The sequence below is a fragment of the Kogia breviceps genome, chromosome 1 (genome assembly GCF_026419965.1).
Source record: "Kogia breviceps isolate mKogBre1 chromosome 1, mKogBre1 haplotype 1, whole genome shotgun sequence".
Taxonomy (NCBI): Eukaryota; Metazoa; Chordata; class Mammalia; order Artiodactyla; family Physeteridae; genus Kogia; species Kogia breviceps.
In genome coordinates, this window is record NC_081310.1 from 159,357,073 (window position 1) to 159,384,678 (window position 27,606).

General features: G+C 42.4%; 1 protein-coding gene across 1 annotated transcript; it reads left to right on the top strand.

Moving 5' to 3' along the window:
• Window positions 1-27,606, top strand: LOC131765044 (calreticulin-like). Its single transcript, XM_059078488.2, is given in 9 exon segments — window positions 1-175; window positions 5,003-5,104; window positions 10,125-10,328; window positions 13,170-13,264; window positions 14,507-14,716; window positions 16,948-17,055; window positions 17,876-18,019; window positions 22,061-22,153; window positions 27,487-27,606. Coding segments are annotated over 9 exon segments (1,251 nt in total).

Below are 27,606 nucleotides of genomic sequence, written 5' to 3' on the forward strand. Positions count from 1 at the left end.
ATGACTGATAAGCTATTGGGACCATCTGTAGATTGTGGATACTTAGACATGCTGGGCCTGAGGAAGAATCACCCTGGACAGATGCCCAAACCCAAGAGGCCGGATCCAGCTGGCCTTTCCAAACCCAAGAGGCCTGATCCAGCTGGCCTTTGCAGGCCTCAAGTACAAACTGATGGCAAGGATCTCTCCAGAGGCTTCAGGGATGTGGAGGTGAGAGCAGGAGCCATTGTTAACAAATAGAAAAGAAAAAAAAAATGGCTGGAGGGAAATATAGCAAAATGTTGACAATGGTCATCTTGGAAGGTAGATTATGGATATTTTTACTGCATATTTGCTTCCTCTGGGCTTTCTACATCTTCTACAATAAATTATTTACTTTGAAAATCCAAGAAAGATAAGATAAGAAAAATAGATGATTTACTTGTCTGTCTCTCTGTTTAGACCCTGAGCTCTTTGAGGGATTATGTCTTGTTTGTACCCTGGCGTCTAGCACTCACACTGGCACAGTATAGGTTCTCTGCAAAAATTTAAGTGAAGGACTTAAATTCTATCATAGTTCAAACATATGGGCTCTTGTTTAATGTTCACTTTCTTAGCAAATTTGGCTATCTGCTTCTTAGGATATAGTTGATTAGAAATGACAGCTTACAAAATGAACGGAGGAACCACTACAATGCCCATTCAGTGACAGCAAAAAAATTTTTAAATAGTTATTATTAATCATCACCCTGATATTAATTAATAATAATTATTACTATTATCTTAATTAATTTGGTCCTCATGCCAATCTATCATTCAACAAATTTTATTGAGTACCTACTATGTGCACAGTGTTCCTTTCCTTAAAGAGTTTAAATATAATCCTTATTTACAGATGAGAACACAGATTCAGAAAAGTGATTGACCCAAGATTCTTATCCAGTGCTATTCACCACTCCATAAGGCTTTTTACTAGGTGATAAATATCTGAGTGACTATGGTCTATGTGGCAGACATGCAGTTAGACTGGTAGACAGAAAGAAAGGAAAGGAAGTGAACAGGTAAGTTGGCAGGCAGGTAAGCGGGACGTAGGTCCACCGGTTTCACAAGAGCTGGGTAGATTGCTAGAGGCAAACACACTGACCTCAAGGACAAGTGAGTGCTCACAGCTGAACGGGAACAGCAGAGACAGAAAAATTTCAAAACAAACTCACACTTTTGCTGTACATTACAGCCTAGTACAGAGCTTGAGTCTTCAAGAAACTTAAAATTTGTTTAGGATTCTCTACATAATGGGTCAGGGTCTTCTATAACATCTACTTTTCTATTGAAAATGGTAGACAAAATGTTGGAACCTGAAGAGGTAAGCTTTAGTTTATCTAGGAAATTCTCTTTTGCAAAATATAATCTGATGATGTTGAATAAATGCGGCAAATATGTATTTTTATCTAATTATGCAAGCATTTTCTAAAGGACCTATTCCGTTCCAGGCTCAGGACTAGGTGCTGGGGAAGGCACAACTTTTACCTTCAAGGCTACAAATATTTCTCTCTTTACCTCTGATATTATGTATCTTTGTATACATATACACATATACAGATTTGGCTTCAAGTAATACTTATTGAGCCCTTACGATGTGCCTGACACTGTATTGCATGCTGTTTCATTTAATTCTCCCAGAAACAATGAGGTAGGTAAAACCCTTCTATAGATGAATAAACTGAGTCTCAGAGAGGCTAACGATCCTGCTGAAGCTAGTGGAAGAGATGAGGCCCTAGCCCAGTCTTCTGATTTGAACTACACCACAAGCCAGGCATCCTGGAAGGTGCATTTTGGAAATGAGTTCATCTGACAGAAGAATCATTGTTATTTGGCCTCCTTGGTTCTGCATCTTTACAGGCGTGGCTGTGATTATGTGCATTTATTGGCTAGATGTGGGAGCACCCAAACACCTGTTATTTTTTGTTGGATGGATCTCTGGGGACATACAGATATTTGAATAGTTTGAAGGAAAGATTTAACGAGGAAAAAAGATGGTAGCATCCAACCTTGTTAAATACACTGCTCTTTTGCTCTCAATTAATGAGTTCTCCTTGATCTGGCCCACCCGCCCTGCAAAACCATGCAGTACTGCTTGCATTTCCCATGAAACACCATGCTGTTTCATGCCTCAGGGCCTTTCCACATGCAAGACATTCTGTTTGGAACACCCACTCCTACCTTTTCTTCTTTTTCAGTTCTTCTTCAGGCATGCCTTCTCTGAAATCTACCCTGACTCTGGAGGCCAGTCAGTGCTTTTCTGAATTTCACTGCCCTATGTGTCCCTGTATCACTCCCCTTACCACACTGTATTGTATTTGTTTACTTGTCTGTCTTTTCAGACTCTGAGCTCCCTGAAGCTCGTAGGTCCCTGGAGGGACCTTGTCAGATTCAAGTCTGTGCCCCTGGTGCCTGGCATAAAATGAATACTCAAGAAATATTTGTTGAATGAAGGAATAATGAGCCCAGGACCAGAGTACTGTAGAACTGGGCTCTAGTCTCAGCTCTGTAACTGTGTCCATGAGAAAGTCGCTTCCTTCTCTTGGCTTCATTTTCTCTATACACAGTACAAGGAGGTCAGGTTAATGACCACAGAGGGTCGTTCTGGCTTGAGCCTTTTATGATGTTAAGATGTCATGATGTTAAGAGGAAAAGTATAAAATATTAAAATGGAACTTTATTAACCAGGTGACATTATTCTCCTAACAAGAAAGGCTCCTTATTTGAGGACATCTTAAACAGTGGCAAGTTAGATTTGCATCAGTACTGTTCACACAGAAAAAAATGATTAGTGATAAGAAGTTCTGAGTTCTGTTCTAACCTCTCCTACCATAAAGTTCAAGGTGAAAGGTGTAAACTGTTTCAACATGCACGCCAGGCTCAATTAACATTTGTCAAGTGGATTAATAAATGAGTCAATCCATTTGTAAAGCTGAGAATCTATGGCATAGGCAAAACGCATGACCATGCATCCATTCAGTCATTCAGCAAATGTTTTTGGTGATTTACTCTGTGCTAGAAATTGGGACACAAGGGTTAGTAAAATAGTTATGAAACTTCTCAGTCTGGTGGGGAAGACAGACATTACTCAAACTATACACAAATAACTTTATTAATTACAAACTGTAAAGTACTATGGTTGATTCTTACATTTGCTGTACACTCTTTAGGTTATAAAGGACTTTTCACACACATGACTTCATGGGAAGCCATATAGTATAGGAATCTAGAGCACAGATTTTGATGTTGCAAAGGCCTGGGTCCAAGCCTGCTTACTCATTTAACTTACAAACTTTGTTCTTGGACAAGTTTCAGAGTTCCGCTCTCCTCATCTTTTGAATGTGGGAAAAAATAGGACATTTGTCACAGAGCTATTATTGGACTACAATGAGATAATGCATGTAAGGCCCTCTGCACAATGCCTGACATGTAGTTGCTAAGCAGTAGCTATTATTATGATGACACAAGCTTTTTCTCTTCATAATACTTTTCCCTGCATCCCCCTCCCCTTCCAGAGAAGAGGCAGTATTTTAAATCAAACAGATTTGAGTTCAAATCTCAGGTGCCCCACTTACTAGATGCAAAATGGAACTAATAATATCTATCTTAAAGGATTATCCATGGGAGTAAATGAGGGGAAATTTTCAGGGAGCCACACAAGGGTCTAACACATAATAACAAATCTTTTGACTTTGACATCAATTCTTATCCTTCATTGTGTCAACTATGGTCAGGGAAGCAAGATCCATTTCATTCAAGCCACAGCAACTTGAGGCAGGAGGAACCTCCTGGGGCCCCTCCGTCAGGAGTGATGGGTGAGGTCGTCACTGAGACGTTCTGGCCTGTGTAACACGAAGATCTTGGGAGTGACAGGGGAAGACAAGAGAAAGCAAGCCGCTGGGCCTCAGGAAGGGAGGTCGTTGGTTGTTAGACTTGAGTAATAGGAGTCAACAGAGCCAGCTCGGGGTGGCATTATTAGAGGTATGTTGATATGGGGTTTTCATGGACAGAGCTAAGGCGATAACCCTAGATATCGGGTAGTCGGATTTGAGAAAGAGCAATTCAGCTGCAGGGAGGAGATGAAATAAAGGCTACCCTCAAGGCCTCTTCCATCTCAAGCTGCCAAATTGCCCCATGACTCTGGGATTGTGGTGGGTCCAGGAAGTGGGAGTCAGCAACTCTGAGGCATAAAATCAGAAAGGCACTGAATGTTTGGATGGAGTGCCAGGTCCCAAAAAGAATACCTCTTTGTCTATATGCCATCTATGCCAAAGCAAAACAAATTTATCACCCTCTCCTTGAAACTGCAGAGGAGATTCTAAAAAGCTTAAGCCATAAAAAAGGGTAAATGGAAATTGATTATTCAATATCATCATTACTAATTCAAGAAGTATAAAATGATATTGCTAATCTCTTTACTTGGTAAGCTAATTTTATTATTTTCTTTTACTAAACATAAATATGTATAAGGGCTCAGTCCCCCAACGGTATTTTCCACCGACTTTTATGAGAGTGTCTCATGCTTTTCAAACAAACATTCCTGTAGTGGTTTTCAGGATTTCACTTTCATAGGGGAGGGTGGGTTAGAGCATTAATGGAACACTAACCATATGGTAGTGCATAAATGGTGGGGTTCAGGCATCAGATAGTGAGGGGGATTTCAGGAATACTGGAGTAATCTATTTTATTTTACTTTTTATTTTATTTTATTGAAGTATAGTTGATTTATGATGTCATGTTAGTCTCAGGTGTACAGCACAATGATTCAGTTGTACTTACATATATATTTTTTCAAGTTCTTTTCCTTTATAGGTTATTGGAAAATATTGAGTATAGTTCCCTGTGCTATACAGTAGTTCGGAGTAATCTTTTGATATCCTGTTACTGTTCCCATAAGACTTGATCAGCCTTGGCTGTATTTCATTGTCTTTAAAAAAACACAAACCATTTTTATATGTTGCTTTTTTCTTCTTTAACTCCATAGTTAGATGGAAAAAACAATGGGTTGAATCTAAACATAGGCTGAATTATGGTAAATTTCAGCTCACTGTAGGAAAATTTTGCAGAGACAAAGAATAGGGTAAAGGTAATTACTACAATTTAGGAACATACTAATTTACTGGGAAAGTTCTGACTTTTATACAACTGTTTTTATTTGTGATTAACAGTTCACTTTTCTTTCTTAGAATAAAAAGAAGTAGTAGAATGTGAAGAATGAAGTCTCCACAAAAACAATAATGTATTTGTTGAGTAACAGGTATTTAAAAGTTAAGTCCTGGGCTTCCCTGGTGGCGCAGTGGTTGAGAGTCCACCTGCCGATGCAGGGGACACGAGTTCGTGCCCCAGTCCGGGAAGATCCCACATGCCGCGGAGCTGCTGGGCCCGTGAGCCATGGCCGCTGGGCCTGCGCGTCCGGAGCCTGTGCTCCGCAATGGGAGAGGCCACAACAGTGAGAGGCCCGTGTACCGCAACAACAAAAAAAAGTAAGTCCTTAGACACATTATCCCCCTTTAATCTTCCTAATAACTTCATGAGATGGTTACTATTATGTTCCCAATTTTTCAGGGGGTCTCAGAGAAGTTGAATAATTTGCCCAAGGCTATATTCACAGCTGGCAAGAGGTGGGGCTGAGACCTGATTCTAGGTCTGACTCCTGGACTGTGTTCATTACCCCGGACTATACTGCTTTCCCCAATCCTAGGATTTTTTAAATTTAACATTCTGCACCTGAAACAGGGGAAAGCACTATGTAACCCCCAAATACTGCTCTCCCCTGGAGTTGATTGCTACAATAGAGAACTAAGCAGACAGACCTAGAGCTATGACTTGCTGGCTGCATAATTTAGGCAAGACTTTTCATTTTTCTTAGCCTTGATATTAGATGGAGATAATAGTCATCATTTGCCATGTTCATTAGACATGGCTGCTGTAATAGCCAAATAGTATTAGGAGGGAAGCAGGAGCTCTAGGCAATGGTTTTTTGTCTGAGAAAGCTTCTGTCCTATAAATAGAATCCATTGATTGTCCTCTGGAGTGATTTCCCATCTTCTTTCTCCTGGCTACTGTTATGAATCTCATTTTCATGTTTAGTGAAGAGGAGAATTACGAATTGGCTTGAACATTTAAAGTCTCATTTAAATCCACTCTGGAAAATTGTTTCCCGAGGAGAAGAGAACTGGAGGCTGTCTGAGTGACTCTTCTGAGGGCTCAGTCTGCACAGCCGCCCACCTACTCTCAGTTTGTTTGTTTTTTAAATTAATTAATTTTTGGCTGCACTGGGTCTTCGTTGCTGCGCACCGGCTTTCTCTAGTTGCGGTGAGCTGGGGCTACTCTTGGTTGAGGTGCTCGGGCTTCTTGTTGCAGTGGCTTCTTTTGTTGCCGAGCACTGGCCCTGGGCGCACGGGCTTCACTAGTTGTGGCACATGGGCTCAGTAGTTGTGGCTCGCAGGCTCTAGAGCACAGGCTCATTAGTTGTGGCACATGGGCTTAGTTGCTCCGCAGCATTTGGGATCTTCCCAGACCAGGGCTTGAACCCGTGTCCCCTGCATTAGCAGGTGGATTCTTTTTTTTTTTTTTTTTTTTTTTTTTAATAATTGCAAAATTTTATTGTTAAAGAGATTTGGTCAAACATTAGGCTGATATGGTTAATCATTGAAGATATTCTAGGACAGAGGAATTTTAAGCCAAAATTTAATAAGTTAAATTTAATAACACCCTATGTTCTAATGGTGAAAGGAGACTATTTTTTTTTTTTTTTTTAACATCTTTATTTGAGTATAACTGTTTTACAATAGTGGGTTAGTTTCTCCTTTACAACAAAGTGAATCAGTTATACATATACATATGTTCCCATAACTCTTCCCTCTTTTGTCACCCTCCCTCCCACCCTCCCTATCCCACCCCTCTAGGTGGTCACTAAGTACAGAGGTGAACTTCCTGTGCTATGCTGTAGCTTCCCACTAGCTATCTAATTTACATTTGGTAGTGTGTATATGTCCCTGCCATTCTCTCACATCGTCACAGCTTACCCTTCCCCCTCCCCATATCCTCAAGTCCATGCTCTAGTAGGTCTGTGTTTTATTCCCTCCTACCACTAATCTCTTCATGACATTTTTTTTTTTTTTAGATTCCATATATATGTGTTAGCATACGGTATTTGTTTTTGTCCTTCTGACTTACTTCACTCTGTATGACAGATTCCAGGTCTATCCACCTCATTACAAATAACTCAGTTTCATTTCTTTTTATGGCTGAGTAATATTCCATTGTATATATGTGCCACATCTTCCTTATCCATTCATCTGTTGATGGACACTTAGTTTGCTTCCATGTCCTGGCTATCGTAAATAGAGCTGCAATAAACATTTTGGTACATGACTCTTTTTGAATTATGGTTTTCTCAGGGTATATGCCCAGTAGTGGGATTGCTGGGTCATATGGTAGTTCTATTTGTAGTTTTTTAAGGAACCTCCATACTGTTCTCCATAGTGGCTGTATCAATTTACATTCCCACCAGCAGTGCAAGAGTGTTCCCTTTTCTCCACACCCTCTCCAGCATTTATTGTTTCTAGAGTTTTTGATGATGGCCAATCTGGCCGGTGTGAGATGATATCTCATTGTAGTTTTGATTTGCATTTCTCTAATGATTAATGATGTTGAGCATTCTTTCATGTGTTTGTTGGCAATCTGTATATCTTCTTTGGAGAAATGTCTATTTAGTTCTTCTGCCCATTTTTGGATTGGGCTGTTTGTTTTTTTGTTATTGAGCTAGCAGGTGGATTCTTAACCACTGCGCCACCAGGGGAGTCCTCTACTCTCACTTTGAATTCTTGGTTGTTGCTCCCCATACCTCATCCTACTCAGGTTCATTAGGTACCTCCTGGTTTTCCAAAAGGGTGCTGGGTACAAATGAGGCTCCAGGGCGTGTGTGTGTGTCGGGGGTGGGGGGTGGAATCACATGGCTACACAGCTAAGTTTGGTAGAGTGGAAATTCAAGACTTGGTTTTCTACCTATGGGTTCAGTGCTCTTTCCTTTGTGCCCACTCCTCCCTCCATGAAGTCTTCTCTGGCTACTCTAGCCTCCTTTGAGGTCTTTGGGGAAATAAGCATACTCTTTAAAATATAGACAGCTCCTAATGCAATATTAGACATGAAAGTGCTTAGAGCACAGAGCCTGGTGTGCAATAAATGCTCAAGAGACATCTGAATCAGCACCTGTGATCCTTCTGAGCAATTTAACACATATTTATTGAGCATTTCCTCTGTGCCAGATCTTTTTTTTTTTTTTTTTTTCGGCAGTGCCATGTGGCTTGTGGAATCTTAGTTCCCCAACCAGGGATCGAATCCAAGCCCTCGGCAGTGAAAGCACAGAGTCCTAACCACTGGACTGCCAGGGAATTCCCCTTAGATCTTTATATTAAAGATGCCCCTGCTCTTCAGGAGCTTAAAAATTATTCAAAGATACTGAAATAAACTTAATTGCAACATAATGTGACCCAACGAAGTACAAAGAGCTGTGGGATCATTAAGGAAGGACCCTCACCAAGCATGAATAATGATAGTCCCTTGCATTTTATTTTTTTTGCGGGCCTCTCACTGTTGTGGCCTCTCCCGCTGCGGAGCACAGGCCCCGGACGCGCAGGCTCAGCGGCCATGGCTCACGGGCCCAGCCGCTCCGCGGCATGTGGGATCTTCCCGAACTGGGGCACGAACCCGTGTCCCCTGCATCGACAGGCGGACTCTCAACCACTGCGCTACCAGGGAAGCCCTTGCATTTTATATTGACAGTTTACAAAGTGCTTCTCACATCCCTTACCCATTTAACTTTCACGGGAACCCTCTGGGGTACGATTAGTTATCCACATTTTGCTGATGAGGAAGCTAAGACTCAGAGAATTAAAGTGACAGAGCCCAAACCAGAAAGCTGGGCAGCAGCTTAAAATAATGAAAAGACCACTAGCCTGGAAGTCTGGACACTTGGCTTGTGTGTCTGTCACTTGTGACTATATGATCTTAGATAAGTAACTTTCCCTCTCTGGGCCTTGGTTTTGTCATCTGTAAAGTAAAGTAGTTAGACCAAAAAGTCTCTAAGACCCCTTACAGCTCCGATATTCTCTGGAGGAGGAGATAAAGTCTCGGGTTGGGGGCTCTGGAATTAGACAGACTAGCTGTGTGATTGTGAACAAGTGAAAGAGCCTCAATGATTTCATGTTAAAGTGGAGATATTAGTAGGGCCCACCTCATAGGGTTTTTATGAGGATTAAGAGTAGTAATACACGTGAATGAAACACATTGCCTGGTAAAGAGGAAGTGTTCAACAAATGTTAGCAACAATTATTACTTATTCTAAGAGTCTGTGCTGGGCCTCTTCCTACCACAGCAGTTGTGCATAGCAGAGCCTGATTCTGGCCACCCATGGGGTCTTAATAGAAACAGCTTGTTTTGTAAAGCTTCAGAATAGTATTTAAGTATCTCTTGAAAATCAGAGACAGTATGGTATAAGGGAAAGAAAGAATCAGTCCAACATATCATAAAAATCCCAGTTTAGGGGACTTCCTTGGTGGTCCAGTGGCTAAGATTCCGCGATCCCAATGCAGGGGACCTGGTTCGATACCTAGTCAGGGAACTAGAACCCACATGCTGCAACTAAGAGTTTGCCTGCTGCAACTAAAAGATCACACATGCCACAACTAAAGATCTCTTGTGCTGCAACGAAGATCTTACATGAGGAAACGAAGATCCTCTGTGCCATGACAAAGACCTGGTACAGCCAAACATATAAATAAATAAATAAATATTTTTAAAAAATAAAGTGGGTGCATTAAAAAAAAAATCCCAGTTTAGTTCCTTACTAGCCTTGTGGCCCTAGGCAGGTCACTTCACCTCCCCGTGACTCAGACTCCTAATTTGTAAAAGTGAAGATAGTACCAATTTTGCAGGGTTGCTCTGAGGCTTGAATAAGATAATGTGTGTAAAGCATCCAGGACATCACCTGGCATGCAGTAGGTGAGTAAGAAAGTAGCAGAGATTGGTGAGACCTAGTGCTAGGTTTCTCTGGCTGCTCTTAGGGTATTTAAACATAAAGATTCTGTGCTCTCTGCTCTCAGGTCTCCAGACCAGTGAATATGCCAAGTTTTATGCCCTCTCCACCAGGTTCAAGCTATTCAGCAATGAGAACGAGACCTTGGTGGTTCAGTTTTCAGTAAAACACAAGCAAGGCATCCATTGCGGTGGTGGGTTCATGAAACTCTTTCCTGACACTCTGAACCAGGAGGATATGCATTAAGAATCCGAGTATTACATCATGTTTGGTAAGCTCTCTGACAGCAGTCGCTGTCAGCCTTGTGAGGTCTTAATGAGAGCCACTGTAGTTGTAGAAAAGGCTCAGATGGAAATTTATTTTTTAAAAAATTTATTGTATTGAAGTATAGTTGATTTACCATGTGTTACTTTCTGTTGTACAGCAAAATGATTCAGTTATATATTTACAGTTTTTATACACACATACACATACAAACATACACATTCTTTTTCATATTCTTTGGAACAGGAAATTTCTAATGTGATAGCTCCACCTCCCTCTGTGGTAAGACTCTTAGAAGACCTGAGAAAAGCAACTCTAAACCTAAATGTTAATATAGAGGTGAAGAGTCACATGGTATTAACAAGGCTACAGTACAGAGAGACACTTTCCATTTCTAAGAAAAAAAGAAAGGGATCAGAAACTGTGTAGATACACTCAAATGTACCTATTACAATAAGGCTTTGTGCTCTGAAGGAGGTTCCTGCCCTCAGGGAGAGAAAGACACAGAAGGGTAGGGAAATCACCTTTATTCAACATCTGTAGTGCATCCAGTGTTGCATCTCTAACGTCAGTATACTGGCCCTCCTTGGGGCAGTCCAGCTCTTACTTAGCTCAGTTTCAATGTGGTTGATATTTTAAAAACCAAGAAACAACAGCAACTAATCCAACTCCCAAATCATCGGTGAAGAATGTGGATTTTACTGAACGTTTTTGCACAAATTCAGAGGAAGGGGTTAAACTATACATCATAAACCAACATTTCCTTAAAATTCTCTCTAGATATTTTTTCTTTTCCCAGGGAGCTCCAGATCTCTCTCTTGCCCTCGCCAAAATCCTCCTCTTCAGCTGCTTCATCAGAAGCAACCTTCTCCCTCAACTCTCTTTCTTATCTTTCAATCTCTTTCTTATTTATCAATCCCTTTCTTAGGTAGACCAATAAAGCACTATGGGGGGCTAAAACATGAGTCTGCCCATCACTATTTTTTCAGAATCTACCCTTCTCACAAGGTGCTTTTATCTGTAATGTACATGGCAGTTGTAGTGGGGAAATTGGAAATAGGTTTTTTTAATGTGATTCTTTTTCCTTTTCAAATGAATATTATTTATTTGAGGCTCAAACAACCCAACAAGTTTGGGCTGTTATCATCTTCATTTTACAGATGAGAAAACAAAGGCAAGAAATTTGCCCAAGATGAGTAAGTCGGAAGTCAGATTATGAACCCAGTCTGTCTGGCTGTAAAGCCTAGGCTTTTTCTACTCTACCCTTTTGCCTTCTGCTTGGTGTGGACACAGGCAAATGAATCAATTTTTAAAAGGCAGAATGAAGACATACTTTTAAAAAGGTATTGATGAGGAGTTATGAGATCACAAAAGATGGTGTGTCTACCTGGGGGCTTTTTGGAGAAGGTATTAATTATTCTTTGAAGAATGAGTTAGATTTTAATAAGCAGAAAAGGAGATAGAGGAAATGTAATTTGGGCATAGGAAACTGTGTGTACAAAAGCTCAGAGACATGAAATTCAAATGCAAGTAGAAAAACGATGAGACCAGTGTGGCTAGAGCACACTGAGAGTGTGTGTGTGTGTGTGTGTGTGTGTGTGTGTGTGTGTGTGTGTGGTGCACGCAGGCACATGTTTAGGATAGTCGGAGAGCAATAGCATGGGAAATTAGGTAGAAAAACTAGGTTAAAACCTATTCTTGGTGGGACCTTCCTGGTGGCACAGTGGTTAAGAATCCACCTGCCAATGCAGGGGAAACAGGTTTGAGCCCCTGTCTGGGAAGATCCCACATGCCTCAGAGCAACTAAGGCCGTGCACCACAACTACTGAGCCTGTGCTCTAGAGCCAGTGAGCCACAACTACTGAGCTCGTGTGCCACAACTACTGAAGCCCATGTGCCTAGAACCCGTGGTCCACAACAAGAGAAGCCACCACAGTGAGAAGCCCGCACACTGCAATGAAGAGTAGACCCCCGCCCGCTGCAACTAGAGAAAGCCTGCATGCAGCAACGAAGACCCAACACAGCCAAAAATAAATATAAATAAATAAATTTATATTTTAAAAAACCTCTATTCTTGGGCCTTTGCCAGGTTAAGCTCTCTGGACTCACAAATCAACAGTTTCCTCTAAAGTTTTCGCAAAGCAGGAAGAGCCCCAGGCTCTGTTTCTAGTTAGGCTTGGGTTTAAAGCCCAGCAATGCTACTTATTAGCTGTTTGACTTTGTGCAAGTTGCTTAACTTTTCTGGGCCACAATTTTCCCAACTAAAAGTGGAGATAATAATACCTCCTTGTGAGAATTAAATGACGTGGTATTAAGTGCCTGGCACAGGAGGGGCTTCCAGTTGGATTTGGTCAATGGAACCCTGGCAGAAGATCACAGGGAGGGAGGAGAGTTGTGTCCCTTGACTGAAAGTCACAGCTTATCTCCTGGCTGCCATCTCTACTGAACTCCTTTTTTTTTCTGGGCTTCGGTAACTGCCCCTTCTCCTAGGCCCTTCAAGCTTAGGGATGGGAATAGCCTGGAGCATAGCATTGTTCCTTATATTTTTCTCAATGTCCTGCCCCCACCATTTACAATAGTCCCTTTACACAGGTTTGATCCCTCATTGGGGGACTAAGATCTCGAATGCCTCATGGTGTGGCCAAAAACAAAAACAAACAAACAAAGAAACAAAAACAGAAAAAACCCGAAACAAAACAAAGAATTAAAATAGTCCCTTTATTAAATTCTTCTCAAATAATCCTAAATTTGTGTGTGCTATCTCTTTCCTGCTATGTCTGTCTTAGCCACAAAACAGGCAAACTGCCTTAAAGTGATGTAAATTCATGTATTGGGATTTAATTTCCAGGCCCTGACATCTGTGGCTTTGGCAACAACAAAGTACAAGTCATCCCTCGTTATCAAGGGAAATCCCATGAGAACAACAAGACCTTCAAGTGCAGGGTGAGTGTGTGGGCTGGTCTTCAGCCTAGGGGGAAGGATAACCATTTTGCATTTGTTATCTCATTTAATCCTTACAACACCCCTATAAATTAAGTACTATCATCTCCATTTTGCAGATTAGAAAATAGACCCAGAGAAGTACTGTAAATTACAGGACTTCACATTGAAGCAATTGATCTGCAAGCCTAGGAAGTCATGTAAGCGTATCTCTTGGAACAATGCTTGCCATGGCCCACTTCCCCACTGCTAGATGTTGGAAGAGACGGGGGAGGTGGGGAGTGTTGGACTTAGAAATGGGTGGTGAGTTTACCTGAGTAACATCAGGGTTAGAGAGATCTAGGTTGGCTGGAGGATAATAGCTGGATTTCATCAGGCACTCAACAGGAAATCGCTGAATGCCATCTGTGTGCTGGGCCTTGGGCTGGGGATAGAGTGAGCCAGGCACGGCCTCTAATCTCACAGAACTCAGAGTCCAGTAAAGGTAAGAGTCAAGCAAAGGAGAATGACTACCTAGTCTGATTGGGGTCTGTGAGAGCACAGAGGAGGCCCCCTACCCAACCCGGTGCCTTAGGAAATGCTTCAGAGAAGCACAAAGAAGGTTTCTACTGTGCTGAGTTTTGAATGATGAGCATGAATTGGTATTGTAAAGGAAGGTGACAATTTTAGGGAGGACTGAGTTACTAGAAGAGGTAATCACATGAGAAAAGTCAAGGAGACTTGAGAAAGAGTAGCACGGCAAGAAGTTTGGCACAAGTAGAGCACAGGGGAGAGGCAGAGACTGAGTCTAGAGAAGCCCTTAGGTCCTGGGTCATTGGAGAACTTGTGTTTGGGGAAAAGTCCTTCCCTAGCAGGACTGTGCATACAGGGACTCCCTGGGATCCTGCTCAGGGTAAGCATTGTGCTGGGACCTGCAGATACAACAGATGAGTCAGAAACGATCCCTGCAGTTGAGAAGCTCAGAGTCTAGTGGGACAGACAGAAAAACAGACAAGATCAAAGAATGACCAGAGCTGTGATGAAGGGAAGGATGGGAACTAGGTGAGACCAGAGGAGTGTGTACTCAGGAGAATGAGACCCAAAGTCTCTTTTGGGTTAACCAGAGAAGTGGGATGAGGGATGTGGTAAAGTGTGTTTGTGACTGTGTGGGAGGTGGCATTCAGGAACTGACGTTCTGTTTTAGATGGTGCATTTTAATGCTTGAGGTCCAACAGGGGACTGAAATATTCCTCGTTCCCTTTCTAGATCAATAAAGACACTCACCTGTACACTCTGATTATTTGCCCCAATGCTACTGACGAGGTCAAAATTGACAACCAGCAAGTAGCAGCTGGGGACCTGGAGGACGACTGGGACTTCTTGCCTCCCAGGAAGATAAAAGACCCCTATGCCCGGAAACCAAGGAAATGGGATGAACACCTACAAATAGAGGATCTTGAAGATAAGAAACCTGAGGTGAGGTGTTTCGCTGGGAAGAAGGAGGGGATCTTAGCTGTGGGGATGGGCAAAGGAAGCTAGGAACAATGGAGCAGAAATGGGGAGCATCTTTCCTTCAAGGAGGTATCCAGCTAAATATTGGTACCCAGAGAGGCATGGAGGGAAGAGAGAAGCACCTCATGTTTATTGAGGATTTACTGACCCTGCTAGCAGTCTCTATGAGGACAAGGAAAGTGATGCTTAAAAAATGAAGTGACTTGCCCAGGCACACATACATTAGAACCAACATTTGAACCCGGATCTCTTTGATTCCAGAATTATTGGTATGGGAAACATGTGGAATATACTCACTGATTCATTATCCTTCACTGGAAAGCTGTACTGGATACAGCAGTGAATAGAACAATCCAGGGACTGAGAATCCTCCTGGGACTCAATCTAGTGAGGGATACAGACAAGTACATAGATGCAGGTCACACTGTGTAATTAATGGTGCGAGTCAGGGAACCAAATCCTGTGGGAGCCCCAAACAGGCTCCTAACTCAGGCTGAGTTGGGGTGCAGGTGGTGTTCTGGGAAGGAGGAGGCATGCTTCAGTGATTTGGTTAACCTAGGGATTGGAAACGTAGACTTTGGGGTCAGACAGATATGGTTTGTATCTGAGCTCCACCATTTACTAACTGCGAAACCCCACCTATAAGCATTTAGACCTTGGGCAAGGAATATAACTGCTGTGAAATTTCACAAACAGGGATTATTATAATACCTATATGTGAAGGTTGTTGTGACGATTAAATGAGCTAATATACATAATTTAATGCCTGGTACATAATAAGTTCTTAATACATGGCATTTATGTGTTAATCATGTGCTGAATTTCAAACAGTAAATTCATTACAGCAAGGGAAATTGAGTTGGAGGAAAAATATTCCAGACCTGGAGAACAGCAGGAGTGAAGGCACATCAGTTAAGTGGAAAGTAATATGGTTATGTAAAGAACTGAAAGCAGCAGTTTAGTATTTTAGGAGCATAAAGTTCAAGGTGGAGAGTGATGGAAGATGAGTTGGAATGGTCTGTTGGAGCCTGGTCGTGGAGGGCCTCACCTGCTGGGCTGCTGCTCCTGAGGTCAGAGCAGATTCACCCTCATGCAGAGGAGCTGCTCAGAGTTCAGCAAGGAGCAGCATGGCACCCAGCAACTGGAATCCATTCCATAAGGAGAGGCCTGTAGAGAGGTGGGCAGTGGCCCAGCCATGTGTAGGGAGATTCAATGGGCTCCAAACCCAGGGGGAGGGAGGTGTAGTCAGGGAATTAAGGCAGATGATCAAGCAGTGTCTGGATCTTCAGCACCCTGAGAGAATTAGGGACTAGTTTACTTCCAGACCCAGCAGGCAGGCTCAGGGCAGCAAGACTAACCATAGACTCTCCCTCCTGGTGTGGACCATGCACCTGATGTAGTCAGGGTTGGATCAAGGCCTGGGGGAGAGGGGAGAGGCTGCAGGCCTCTATGCTCCCTGTTGAGTAGACCCGGAAAAGGTGGAGACTACTTAGATAGGCTGGGCTCCATCAAGTCTATAGCCCCCAGGAGAGGATGCTGACTGTTAATGTCTCAGGAACCACAAAACAGCTGAGGCATCCCAGGAATTAGGGAACTTCATGCTACTGAATGACTGTGAGTCTAGTGGGCTTGGCAGCAAAGCCTTTAGTAAGTCTGGGTAGTGGTCAGCACCAAGGTGAACTGCCAGGTGGATAGAGCAAAACTTTGGAGGCTCCAGAGCAGAAGAAATATGAACGTTAGGACAGGCCATGCTTGGAGCTCTGTCTTAGGAAATAGAAGGGACCTGGGGTACAAGGGAGGACTGATACAGATCTGGGAGCATGCTGGGGGTACAAGGCAGGTCACTAAGAGAGGCCTTCAGGAAGACGGACTCAGGCTAGAAGACTTGTTCTGGCAATCGGGGCACATAACTGGGGAAGGGAGAGGGCCAGGATAAGGGAAATTCCCATCTTATTTGAGCTTAAAGTAGTCAAGGTCAGAAGGATAGAGAATATGAGGACACACTTGAGTTGCTTAAAGGCTTTTTCTCTGCTGTATGTTTTGGATTTGTTTGCAGAGTCCTGAGCTGGGCTTTCACAGGGGTGAGGACAGAAGAGCAGCAGGGGTAGGGCCCCAGGTCCAACCCTACTGTACTCTGTACCCCAGTTTCATTCCGGCCCACCCATCTGCCCTCATGGAGGAACATTTTGTTTTAGAACTGGGAAGACTTCGGATATATCCCAGACCCGGAAGCCAAGAAGCCAGACGACTGGAATGAGGCAATGAATGCGGAGTGGGAAGGGCCCCTGATACCAAACCTGAAGGTGAGGGGGTCTCTCCTGCCAATCGATAAGAGAAATAAGAGAGAAGAGATGTAAATTTTAATCTACAGAACAGAAACTCTGAGATCCTGTGGTCATCTTCCTCCTTTCCCCTTCTCCATAAGATTGTAGCCTCATTTGGGCCGTGTTCTCAGGACTGTGCCTATCTGGGAGAAGGTGATCTGGTCAAGGTTGATGCTGGGAGGAGGAGGTCCAGGGAGCCCTAGGTAAGGGATTTGTCCGGAGTGGAGGAAATCAGTCAAAGGAACATGATCAAAACAGGAAATGGGTCTGGGGTCGGGAACCGGAAGTCTCAGAAGTGGTCCAGAAAGGGGAAGGGTAGGACATGAATGAACCAAACATGTTGGGGGAAGTGGGAGAACTTCTTTTTAAGGGCTAAGTCCTGACCTCATGTCAGAAATGAGAGGGACCTAAAGGAATCAACTATCAAATGGTCCAGAGATAATACTGACTGAAACAAACATTGTTTTATTTGGTCACAGTTTCCTGCACTGCACACCAGGAAGAGAATGGCCCCAAGTCCAGAGTCCTTAGATGGTGGTTCCCTACATTTTCTTAACATCATGAACAAACTTATGCAGAGAGGTGGGACCAGGCTCAGAATGGGTCTCTGCTACCTTGTTCATATCCCTCTGGGTAGAAAGGGGAACCTGGAAGAGTCTTGTGCATTAGCTCGAAGAAAGGGAGAGAAGCTCAAGGAATCCTGCTCTGAATCCTTATGCCTAATTGATTAATCTTTCTGATTGCATGAGAAGAATGGAAAAATACTAATACCATGTTCACTCTTTGGTGCTTTGCTTAGGGACAATGTAAACCTCAGATCATTCACGATCTCAGTTACCAGGGGGAGTGGATTCATCCAGAAATAGACAACCTTGAATATAAACCCAACCCAACCATTTGTCACTATTATAACATTAGTGTCCTTGGCCTGGACCTTTGGCGGGTAAATCTCTCTGGGCTCAGAGCCAGGGAGGAACAGTCCCGCTAAAGGTTCCACAAAGTAGAAAGAGTTCCAGGCTGGAAATTACAAAACTTGAGTGAGTCTTGACCTTTCTAAACCTCAAACTGTTCCTCTTTAAAATGGGATTAATTATATTCATCCTAATAATTATAATAGCTAAAATTTATTGAGTCTCTACCATGTACCAAGCACTATTTCAGAGACTTTGCAAATGCCATTTAACTCTCACTATGAAATCTCCTACTTCTAAATGTGAAAACTGATGTTCAGCAAAGTTAGCTAACTTGCCTGAAGACACATTCGGTAAGCAGAAAAGCTGGAATTTGAATGCAGGCCTTTCTGAGGCTAGATTCAGTGTTCCAATACTTTATACTGCTAGGCCGGTGCTATGTGAATCTTGGGGTAGTTCTGGAAATAAAAGGGAATCAGAGATGTGGTAAAACTTTGAAATATTAAAATCCCCAGATAGATGTTGGGACTGATTGTCCCAGCCATGATGACGAATCCTGACCTAGCCTCCCTCTTCTCTGCCAGTTACCTTTCCTGGCTCTGCTTTGAAGGAAAAGAGGAAGGCTCAGATACTCAGGGCTTCACAGAGTTGTTTTCTGCCAATGAGACCTGATGTTGAAAATGTGGAGGATTCTTTCCCAACTCAGGAGAAAGAGAGCACCTCAAGTGCCTGCCCCAGAGTGAAAGCTTTAGCCCAGGAGGCCTCTTGGAAACTGCAATCTATCAATATGTAGTCTTGGAATTCCCTTGGAGTGGAAGGAAAGTGAGCATTAATATTCCTTATTATTACCTTGTATTATGTTTGAGAGAATTGACAATCAGAAATGTCACAGGATGTGCCCCAGAGCACACAGCTAGTGCACGGGAGAGACAGGATTCAAGGGTCTGTCAGCCCATAAAGTCCTTGTTTATTGATTACACCCACCGTACAATAGAGCCTCTAGAAACTGCGGCCACTTGTCCTTGGGTGTATCCTGGAATGTTCTACAGCCAGTGAAATCTCTGTCTCTGACCAGTGATTTCTACAGTTCAAGCCTGCTAAAGGTCTCTTGAACAAACACCCCCCAATTTGAAGCTTTCTTGGTTTATTTATTTATTTTGACTTTCTTGTTTTCCTGACTCAGTGAGGCCAGCACACAAGTGTAAGGAGATGATGTATGTAAATTACCACGTGCATAGTAGAGGTTCAGGAGAGAAGGAAGAAGAGAGACATATGTCCTTTTGTTCTTTTTTTATCTGAAGAATGTGGATACAGTTTGTACAAATTCCCATTGTTAACTCTTTTTTTTTCAGTTGTCCCTTTTTAATAAATAATAGGAACTTTCTACATCTTGAAAAAATACGTGGTCATATTAATATACCTAATCTGATTGTTTCCTTAAAATGCATTGGGTGTTGTTTTTCCACTGAAAACATTAAGGCACACACTTTAAACAGTTTCTTTGTTCATCTACAAAATTTAAAAATTATTTGACACTAATTGCTCTGAGTTCTATCTTCCTCCTCAAGTAGGCAAACCTTTCTATTTAGAATTTAAACCATGCTGAAGGAGTGTTTCTCAAACTTTAACATGCGTATGAATCACTCAGATCTTAAAATGCAGATTCTGATCCAGCAGGTCCGGGACGAATCCTGAGAGACTACATTTCTGAAACTCCAGCATTATCTCTTTTTTTTTTGTCTTGTGATACAGTTCTGCACAAGGCTGACATCACCCTTGCAGGCATCCTTTCCTTTTAAGTTCTAGTTGCGTCTGGCACTCCCAAGTCCTACTCCACCCTACCCACTCAGCCAAACCAACACATCCAGTTTATCACAGGGTCCCTGAACCTCATTGGAAAAGCCTAGCAACTCTTAGCATAGAGATGGGCCGGAATTCTCTCACCTGCCCTGCCCCAACCCGGGGTTCCAGATGCTCTGTGAGTAGTCCATCGCCCTCTGCATCAGGTCCTAGCCTAGTAAGCTGCTTAAGCTTCCTGCTTAGTCCCTGACCCATCCTGTTCTCTGTTCCTACACTCCCATACACAGTCCTTTTTCTTTTCTTTCCTTATTTTTTCCCCTTAGGCAGAAGATACTGCATTCTTTCATCAGGACAGAGGCTAGGAGGAGATGGCAGTGAACAAGAAAATTCTTTCTCTTAGCTTTGGGACTCCTCATGACCTTTGAAGGAGTAGTGACACAAAATGCAATGAATACAGCCTAACAGCCATAACGCAAAGCACATTGACATTCCTTAGGTCTTATGGTCTGTGTCACAGCCCTGTGGGGCTGGAGGGTAGGGCTTATCATATCCATTTTACTGATCAGGAAGTGGAGGGCTTAGAGAGGACCTGACTTGTCAAGATCCTATAGCTAGTAAGTGCCCAAACCTATACTCTTTTTCATTTTATGATTTAAGTGGAACATCACAAGAAACCAGGTAACTTTCAGTGAATTAACTTTTTAGGCTTTACAATCTCACAGAGCTCTTTCTCACATATTCTTTTCTCCTGAGAACTGTATGAAGAGATCAGGGAAATTATATTTTCTTCCATTTTCCAGATAAAAACATGGAGGCACAGAAGAGATATGAGTAAACCGAGGTCCCTCTACTAGTGAGATGTAGGAAGCAGGACTGGCCCTCATGTCCTGATTCTCAGTTGGAGGCAGAGCCAGGAGTTTAGTGTAGGGGTGATGGGGGTAAGTGAGCACCAAAGAGAACAGGGGAGATTGGAAACATTTCTCGTGCTAGTAGAAAAAATGGAAGAGCCAAAAAATGAGCAGTTCCCTAACGAAGACTGCTGACAGCTCAAAAAGAAAAAAAACAAAACAAAAAATAAATCCCAACTCACAAAAAGAAAAAAAAATCCTAAAGAAAAAAATTGTAAAGTTGCATAAGGAATTATTAAAACCAATTTTTTAAATGGCTCAGAGGAAATTAACGATCTTTATTCAAAGTGGCTATTTTGTCATTTATTTTTCTGCTGAAGCCAGGGTTGGGGGGATGATGTAAGCCAAATAAAAGTCTTTCTTATTTAAAAAAAGCAAAACAAAAGAAAACTTTTTTCAAACCCTAGAGGAAGGACACATAATAACTCATGCTGCAAACTTTCTTGTGGTCACACAAGGGCTCTCACACATTAACTTGCTGATTTATTTAACATATAATGCTAAAGCAAACAAATCCAGAATAACCCTCCTTTTGTTTCTTTTGAAACATATCCAGATACTGAAAAGTTATAATAACTATTACCATTTATCGAATGACTGTTACCTGCTAGACGCTGTGCTTTACATATATTATTTCTAATGCTCATGACAACACTTCAAGGGAGTTATTTTTAATACTTCACTTATGAGGGAATAGGCTCAGAGGAGTTGAGTAACTTCCCCAAAGTCACACAGCTAGTATATGGTTGAGCTGGTCTGTCTGACTCCATGACTGCTGCTCTTTCTATTTTGTTCCTTTATCATTAATAAATAGTGAAATTATTATATACCATTGACTTGATTCATCTTTTTCTTTAATTGTAAATATTAAATATTTTAAGAAAATAGAGAAATATGGTAGAGAATCTAAATTGTGCTTGCACTTCTTGTCAAACCTTTTATTTTCCCCATATTCTTTTAGTTTTTCTGATTATATTGAGGAGAGAACCTTAAAAAGGACATCTATAAGTGGCAGCAGAGACTATCAATCTGAGCTGGGGCAAGAGCCACTGGACAGCAATTTGGAGCCTAGCAGAATGATGATAATTTCTTCACAACCCTCTGAAAGAGTGGTCACAGGCTTGGAGAACACGGAACCTTGGGTAACAGTAAAGTAACTTCTTTCTAGAGCAGATCAGCTAAGGTGGTACAGCATTATGGACCCTCTGTTCTCTTAATCATCTTTGTACGCCCTCACTCCACCTTAGTTATTGATTAAAATCTCTGGGCCCATGGCCTGGGAATATGCATTTAGCAAAGCTTCCAGGTGATTTTTTAAAGCCTTTTGACCTAGTTCTAATAATCCCATTGTTTTCATTTCAACAGGTGAAATCAGGCTGCATCTTTGACAATTTCCTTCTTACAAATGATGAAGAGTTTGCAGAAGAGGCTGGAAATAAGACCTGGGGAATAAGAAAAGTAAGATTTTCCCTCACTTGGATTTCCAGGTGTCTGACTCCTCAGTTGTGCACTGTTCTCTGCATTTAAAAAATCAGTCTCAAGTCATTGTCTCATTTGCTGGTTACATGGCCCTGAGAGGCAGGGTAAAGAACTTGTATTCATTGGACATCTGCAACCTTGTACTTGACTCTATGAACACTTTCCAAAAGTCTTCCCATTTAGTCCTTAAAACAACCCAGCAAGACAGGTATTGTTATTCCTGTTTTTCAGATGTAGGAATTGAGATTCATAGAGTATATATAAACTGTGCAAGGTCACATGCAGCCTTTAACTTGTTGAGTTAGAATGCACATTCTTTCTGTGTCACACTCCCTGCTCACAGTGGGGTGATCTGGAAGGGAGACACTGAACCCATTTCTGACGGATGACTTGGAGAAGGAAGCAAGGTGTTAGTGCTGTTTACCAGCTTCCCTGCTCTCCTAGAACTATTTTACAGGTGGAGTGATACTTAGGACAATGGCTTCTTCTTGGTGCCGCCCTTCATCCAGACCTCCTGTTTCTGCAGGAAGGGCCATTCAGGCAGGTTTGTGGCCAATGCCTGATTACCCAAAAGGCAGACGAGGCTCATGGTTAGAGCACCAGCAAAGCACAGGCATTAAAAAGAAATTTATTTATTTATTTATTTATTTTTATTTTTGGCTGTGTTGGGTCTTCGTTGCTGCATGTGGGCTTTCTCTAGTTGCAGCGAGTAGGGGCTACTCTTCGTTGCGGTGTTCGGGCTTCTCATTGCGGTGGCTTCTCTTGTTGAGGAGCACGGGCTCTAGGCGCGCGGGCTTCAGTAGTTGTGGCATGTGAGCTCAGTAGTTATGGCATACGGGCTTAGTTGCTCTGTGGCATGTGGGATCTTCCCAGACCAGGGTTCCTGGTCCCCTGCATTGGTAGGTGGATTCTTAACCACTGCGCCACCAGGGAAGTCCCCAAAAAGAAATTTTTGAGAGAACTTTGATACTTAGCATTTTCAAAGAAGCATTGACACAGTCATCATGGAAAAAATAAAAATTAGACTTTTTACACTTCTTAGTCTGGTTTTGTTTTGTTTTTACTTTGAAGTTATCATCTAAGACTGTCTTCTTTTTTTTTTTTTGTGATACGCGGGCCTCTCACTGTCGTGGCCTCTCCCGTTGCGGAGCACAGGCTCCAGACGCACAGGCTCCGTGGCCATGGCTCACGGGCCCAGCTGCTTCGCAGCATGTGGGATCTTCCTGGACCGGGGCACGAACCCACGTCCCCTGCATTGGCAGGTGGATTCTCAACCACTGCACCACCAGCGAAGCCCTAAGACTGTCTTTTTAAAAATAAATTTATTTATTTTATTTATTTTTGTCTGCGTTGGGTATTCATTGCTGCGCGTGGGCTTTCTCTAGTTGCGTGGAGCGGGGGCTGCTCTTCGTTGTGGTGCACGTGCTTCTCACTGTGGTGGCTTCTCTTGTTGCAGAGCACAGGCTCTAGGCGCGCAGGCCTCAGTAGTTGTGGCACACGGGCTCAGTAGTTGTGGTTTGCGGGCTCTAGAGTGCAGGCTCAGTAGCTGCGATGCTCAGGCTTAGTTGCTCCGCGTCACGTGGGATCTTCCTGGACCAGGGATCGAACCTATGTTCCCTGCATTGGCAGCCGGATTCTTAATCTCTGCGCCACCAGGGAAGTCCTCTAATATAGTTTTACTGAGGAAATGTTACATATTGGTCAAGAGCATGAGTTTTAGAACTAGATTGCTTAGGTTCAAATCCAGGCTCCATTACTTACTAGCTGTACAACCTTGGTCAAGTTGTCTAACCTCTCTGATCTTCAGTCTCCTCATCTATAAATTGGGAATGATGACAGCAATTATCAGCAATTATCTTTTAAGTTCCTGGCATATAGTAAGTGCTCAATACATGGTACTTATTACTATTAACCTATATATTCACTTGGCAAATATTTGTTGAGTGCTTGTTCAAAGCACTGTTGTAGTTGTTGGAGATATACCAGTGAAATAAAACAGAGAAGTTTCTGCCCTCATGGGGCTTACATTCAGTCAGGGGAGCCCAACAAGAAACATATAAAGAAGTAAATATATATGCATGAGATGGTGAGATAAACTACAGAGAACAATAAAGCAATAGAGAGGGCTGTCATATGGGGGTTTGCTCTTTGGTCAGGAGAGGCTTTGTTGAGTAAGCAACATTTAAGAGACTTGGAGGAAGTAAGGAGCAAACCACACAGATGTTTGGGAAGAAGAGCCTTCTGGTAGAGAGAACAGCAAATACAAAGTCCCTGAAGTAGCAGCATAACTTGCTTGTCTAAGAAAGAGTAAGAAGTACAGTGTGACTAGAGCTGAGTGAGAAAGAATGAGAGTAGTTGGGGCCACTTCCCTGAGTAAAATCGGGAGCCATTGGAGCCATTTTTAGCAAAGGAGTGATATGAACTGGCTCATAGATCAAGATGTTACTCTGGCTGCTGCATTGCAAAAGTCAATAGGAATAAAAAAGGACTATAGGGGAACAAAGGCAGAAGCAAGTGGTAGTGGTGGAGGTAGAGGAATGCTCAGATTCTAGATCCATTTTGAAGGCTAAACTCACAAGAGTGATGGATTAGATACAAAATATGAGTTGGAGTAAAGAGGGACGGCTCCAAGGTTTTTGACCTCAATGACCAGAAGGATGGAGTTATTGAGGATGAGCTTTGGGGCACCCCAATATTTAGAGATCAGGGAGATAAAGTGGAACCAGCAAACAAAACAGAAAGGGTAGCCGGCGAGGTAGGAAGAGAACCAGGACATTATCCTGTAGGCCAAGTGAAGAAAGTATTTTAATGGGGAAAGGAGTGATAAATTGTATTGAATGATCAAGAAAGATGAGGACTGAGAATGGACCACTGAATTTAATAACATGGGGTTCATTGGTGACTTTGACAAGAGCAGTTTCAGTGGAGAGGTATAGGGAAAAAAAAATGGGTCCAAGAAAGAATGGAAGGAGAACAACTAGAGACAGCAAATATAGGCTAGTCTTTTGTAGAGTTTTGCTGTAAAAAGTGTAGAGAGAATAGGGTGGAAGGTAAAGGGAAATGTTGGTCAAGATTTTTTTTAAATACAGTAGATCTTCCTGCCTGCTTGTATGTTAATGGGAATGATACAATAAAGAGAAAAAACAATATAGGAGAGAAAGAGGAGAATTTCTAGAGCACTGTTTTTGAGAATATGAGAATGGATGATATCTAGCAAGAAGATAGGTTGGCTTTCCATAGAAATATGGATATTTTATCCATAATCACAGGAATAAAGAATGACTATATAAGAATAAATACAGGCAGGTGGGTAGATTTGGTGGTGGGAGTATATGTAGTTGGATTCTCTGGGAAGCAGACACCAAGATGGTGTTAGAAATGTAGGCGACTTATTGGGGATAATGCCTGGGAAAGATGAAGGGTAGAAAGTGCAGGAATAGGCACCTGTGAAAGGAGAGAGGAAAATGAGAATTGGGTAAGAATTATAGTCAAGTGCAGTGCAGCTCTGAGAAAGTCTTGCTAGCCCAACATGGCTCCAGGGGAAGAGGAGAAGGAGAGTGAACCAACCACAGAAATATAGTAGGCTCATCAGTTAGCATTAAGGGCTCACTTGAGTTTAGTTGCTTTTTTAAGTTGTCAAATATCTTGGCATTAAAAAAAATTTTTTTATATTGGACTATAGTTAATTTTTGAGTTTAGTTTTAATGAGTTTAAAATGAGAACAATCTGTTTTTACTATTTTCTCTAGCCATTTTCTCTGCTTAGGTGCAGGCATGGCAAGTTAGATTTAACCAGATTTGAGGATTTGCCCAGCTAAGGAAGGGAAGGGCAAAGGAGTTGAGGATGTTTGCAAGAGAGTAATCACATAAAAATAAAGAAAGCAGGAAAGGGAAGATATGAGTTGGTTGAGGTCTAATGAGAAGGAAATGGTTTAACAAGTTATTATAGGTCCAGGTGGGCTTGAGGAGTTGGTAGAGTTGGTCTTTTGTTGTCTTTGGCAAGAACTGTTTTGGTAAGGAGTGGAGGTTGGGAACAGATCAGTGAGTAGAGCAGTGAGAGGGAAGTGAAGAAATAGAGACATTAACTGTAGCCAGTGCTTTCCAGGCATAAGAAAATGAAGGACTGATGAAAGAGAGAATGTGGGAATAACGTGGGAAACACAACAAGATGTCAAGCACTTGCTCCCACTAGGATTGTCGAAGGCTCTATCCTACTGGCCATGCAGGTTCTCAATCTAGCTTTGTCCCCCAGGTCTGGGTAGAAGACCACCAGATTCTCTAGGTGAGGATTAAAGCCCTAGAGGAGTCTAGACTGTGTCTTTTTTTTTAAAAAAATTCTTGGCTGCATTGGTTCTTCGTTGCTGCACGCGGGCTTTCTCTAGCTGAGGCGAGTGGGGGCTACCCTTCATTGTGGTGCGTGGGCTTCTCATTGCAGTGCCTTTGCTTGTTGCAGAGCATGGACTCCAGGCACGTGGGCTTCAGCAGTTGTGGCACGAGGGCTCAGTAGTTGTGGCTCGTGGGCTCTAAAGCGCAGGCTCAGCAGTTGTGGCGCACAGGCTTAGTTGCTCCGTGGCATGTGGGATCTTCCCGGACTAGGGCTCGAACCCATGTCCCCTGCACTGGCAGGCAAATTCTTAACCACTGTGTCACCAGGGAAGTCCCAAGGACTGTGTCCTGTCTTTAAGGCCCCTCTGAGTAGTAAAATTTATGAAGATGGCTCTAAGGATCAAATTCTAGCACCTGGATGAACACATTAGAGAACTCAGAAGTCCCATTTCTGACTGCAAATTTGTACTGACTACAGTTCATAAGCAAATTCAAAGAGTTCCATAAAGGTTGTTTTACTGTGCTATAGCAAAAAGAGGGCCAGACTTGGAACCAGAAAACCTGGTTTCTAATTCTAGTTCTACCACTCACTAACTATATAGCTTGGGGGAACTGATTTAATCAGTCTGAATCTCATATTCCTCATCTAGAAGGTGGGAGCAGTAGCACCTCATACATTGCTGTAAGGAATAGAAATAATGTGTGTAGACTGTCTCACACCATGCTTAGCAATGCTGTAGGCATTCAGTAGATGTTTGTTGAATCTGAACCAATTTTATTTATGAACAAATTACACACACACACACACACACACACACACACACACACACACACTTCTCTCCACCCCACACATACTGAAAATTTATAGGTAAATAAACATCATACCAGAAATCTTTAAGAGTGTGGGAAGATGCCAGACATTTCTAAAGTTAGTTAACTTTGTTTATACCATCTGTAAATTAGTTTGAAATTCCACACTCTAAACAGGACATAGAGAAGCAATGGAGGTTTGCTGGTTTTACAGTTATCCTTTCTGTACCATCGGCTCACAATATCATTATATGCATTCACATAGCTCTTTACAGATCACAAAGCACTTTCCTATAA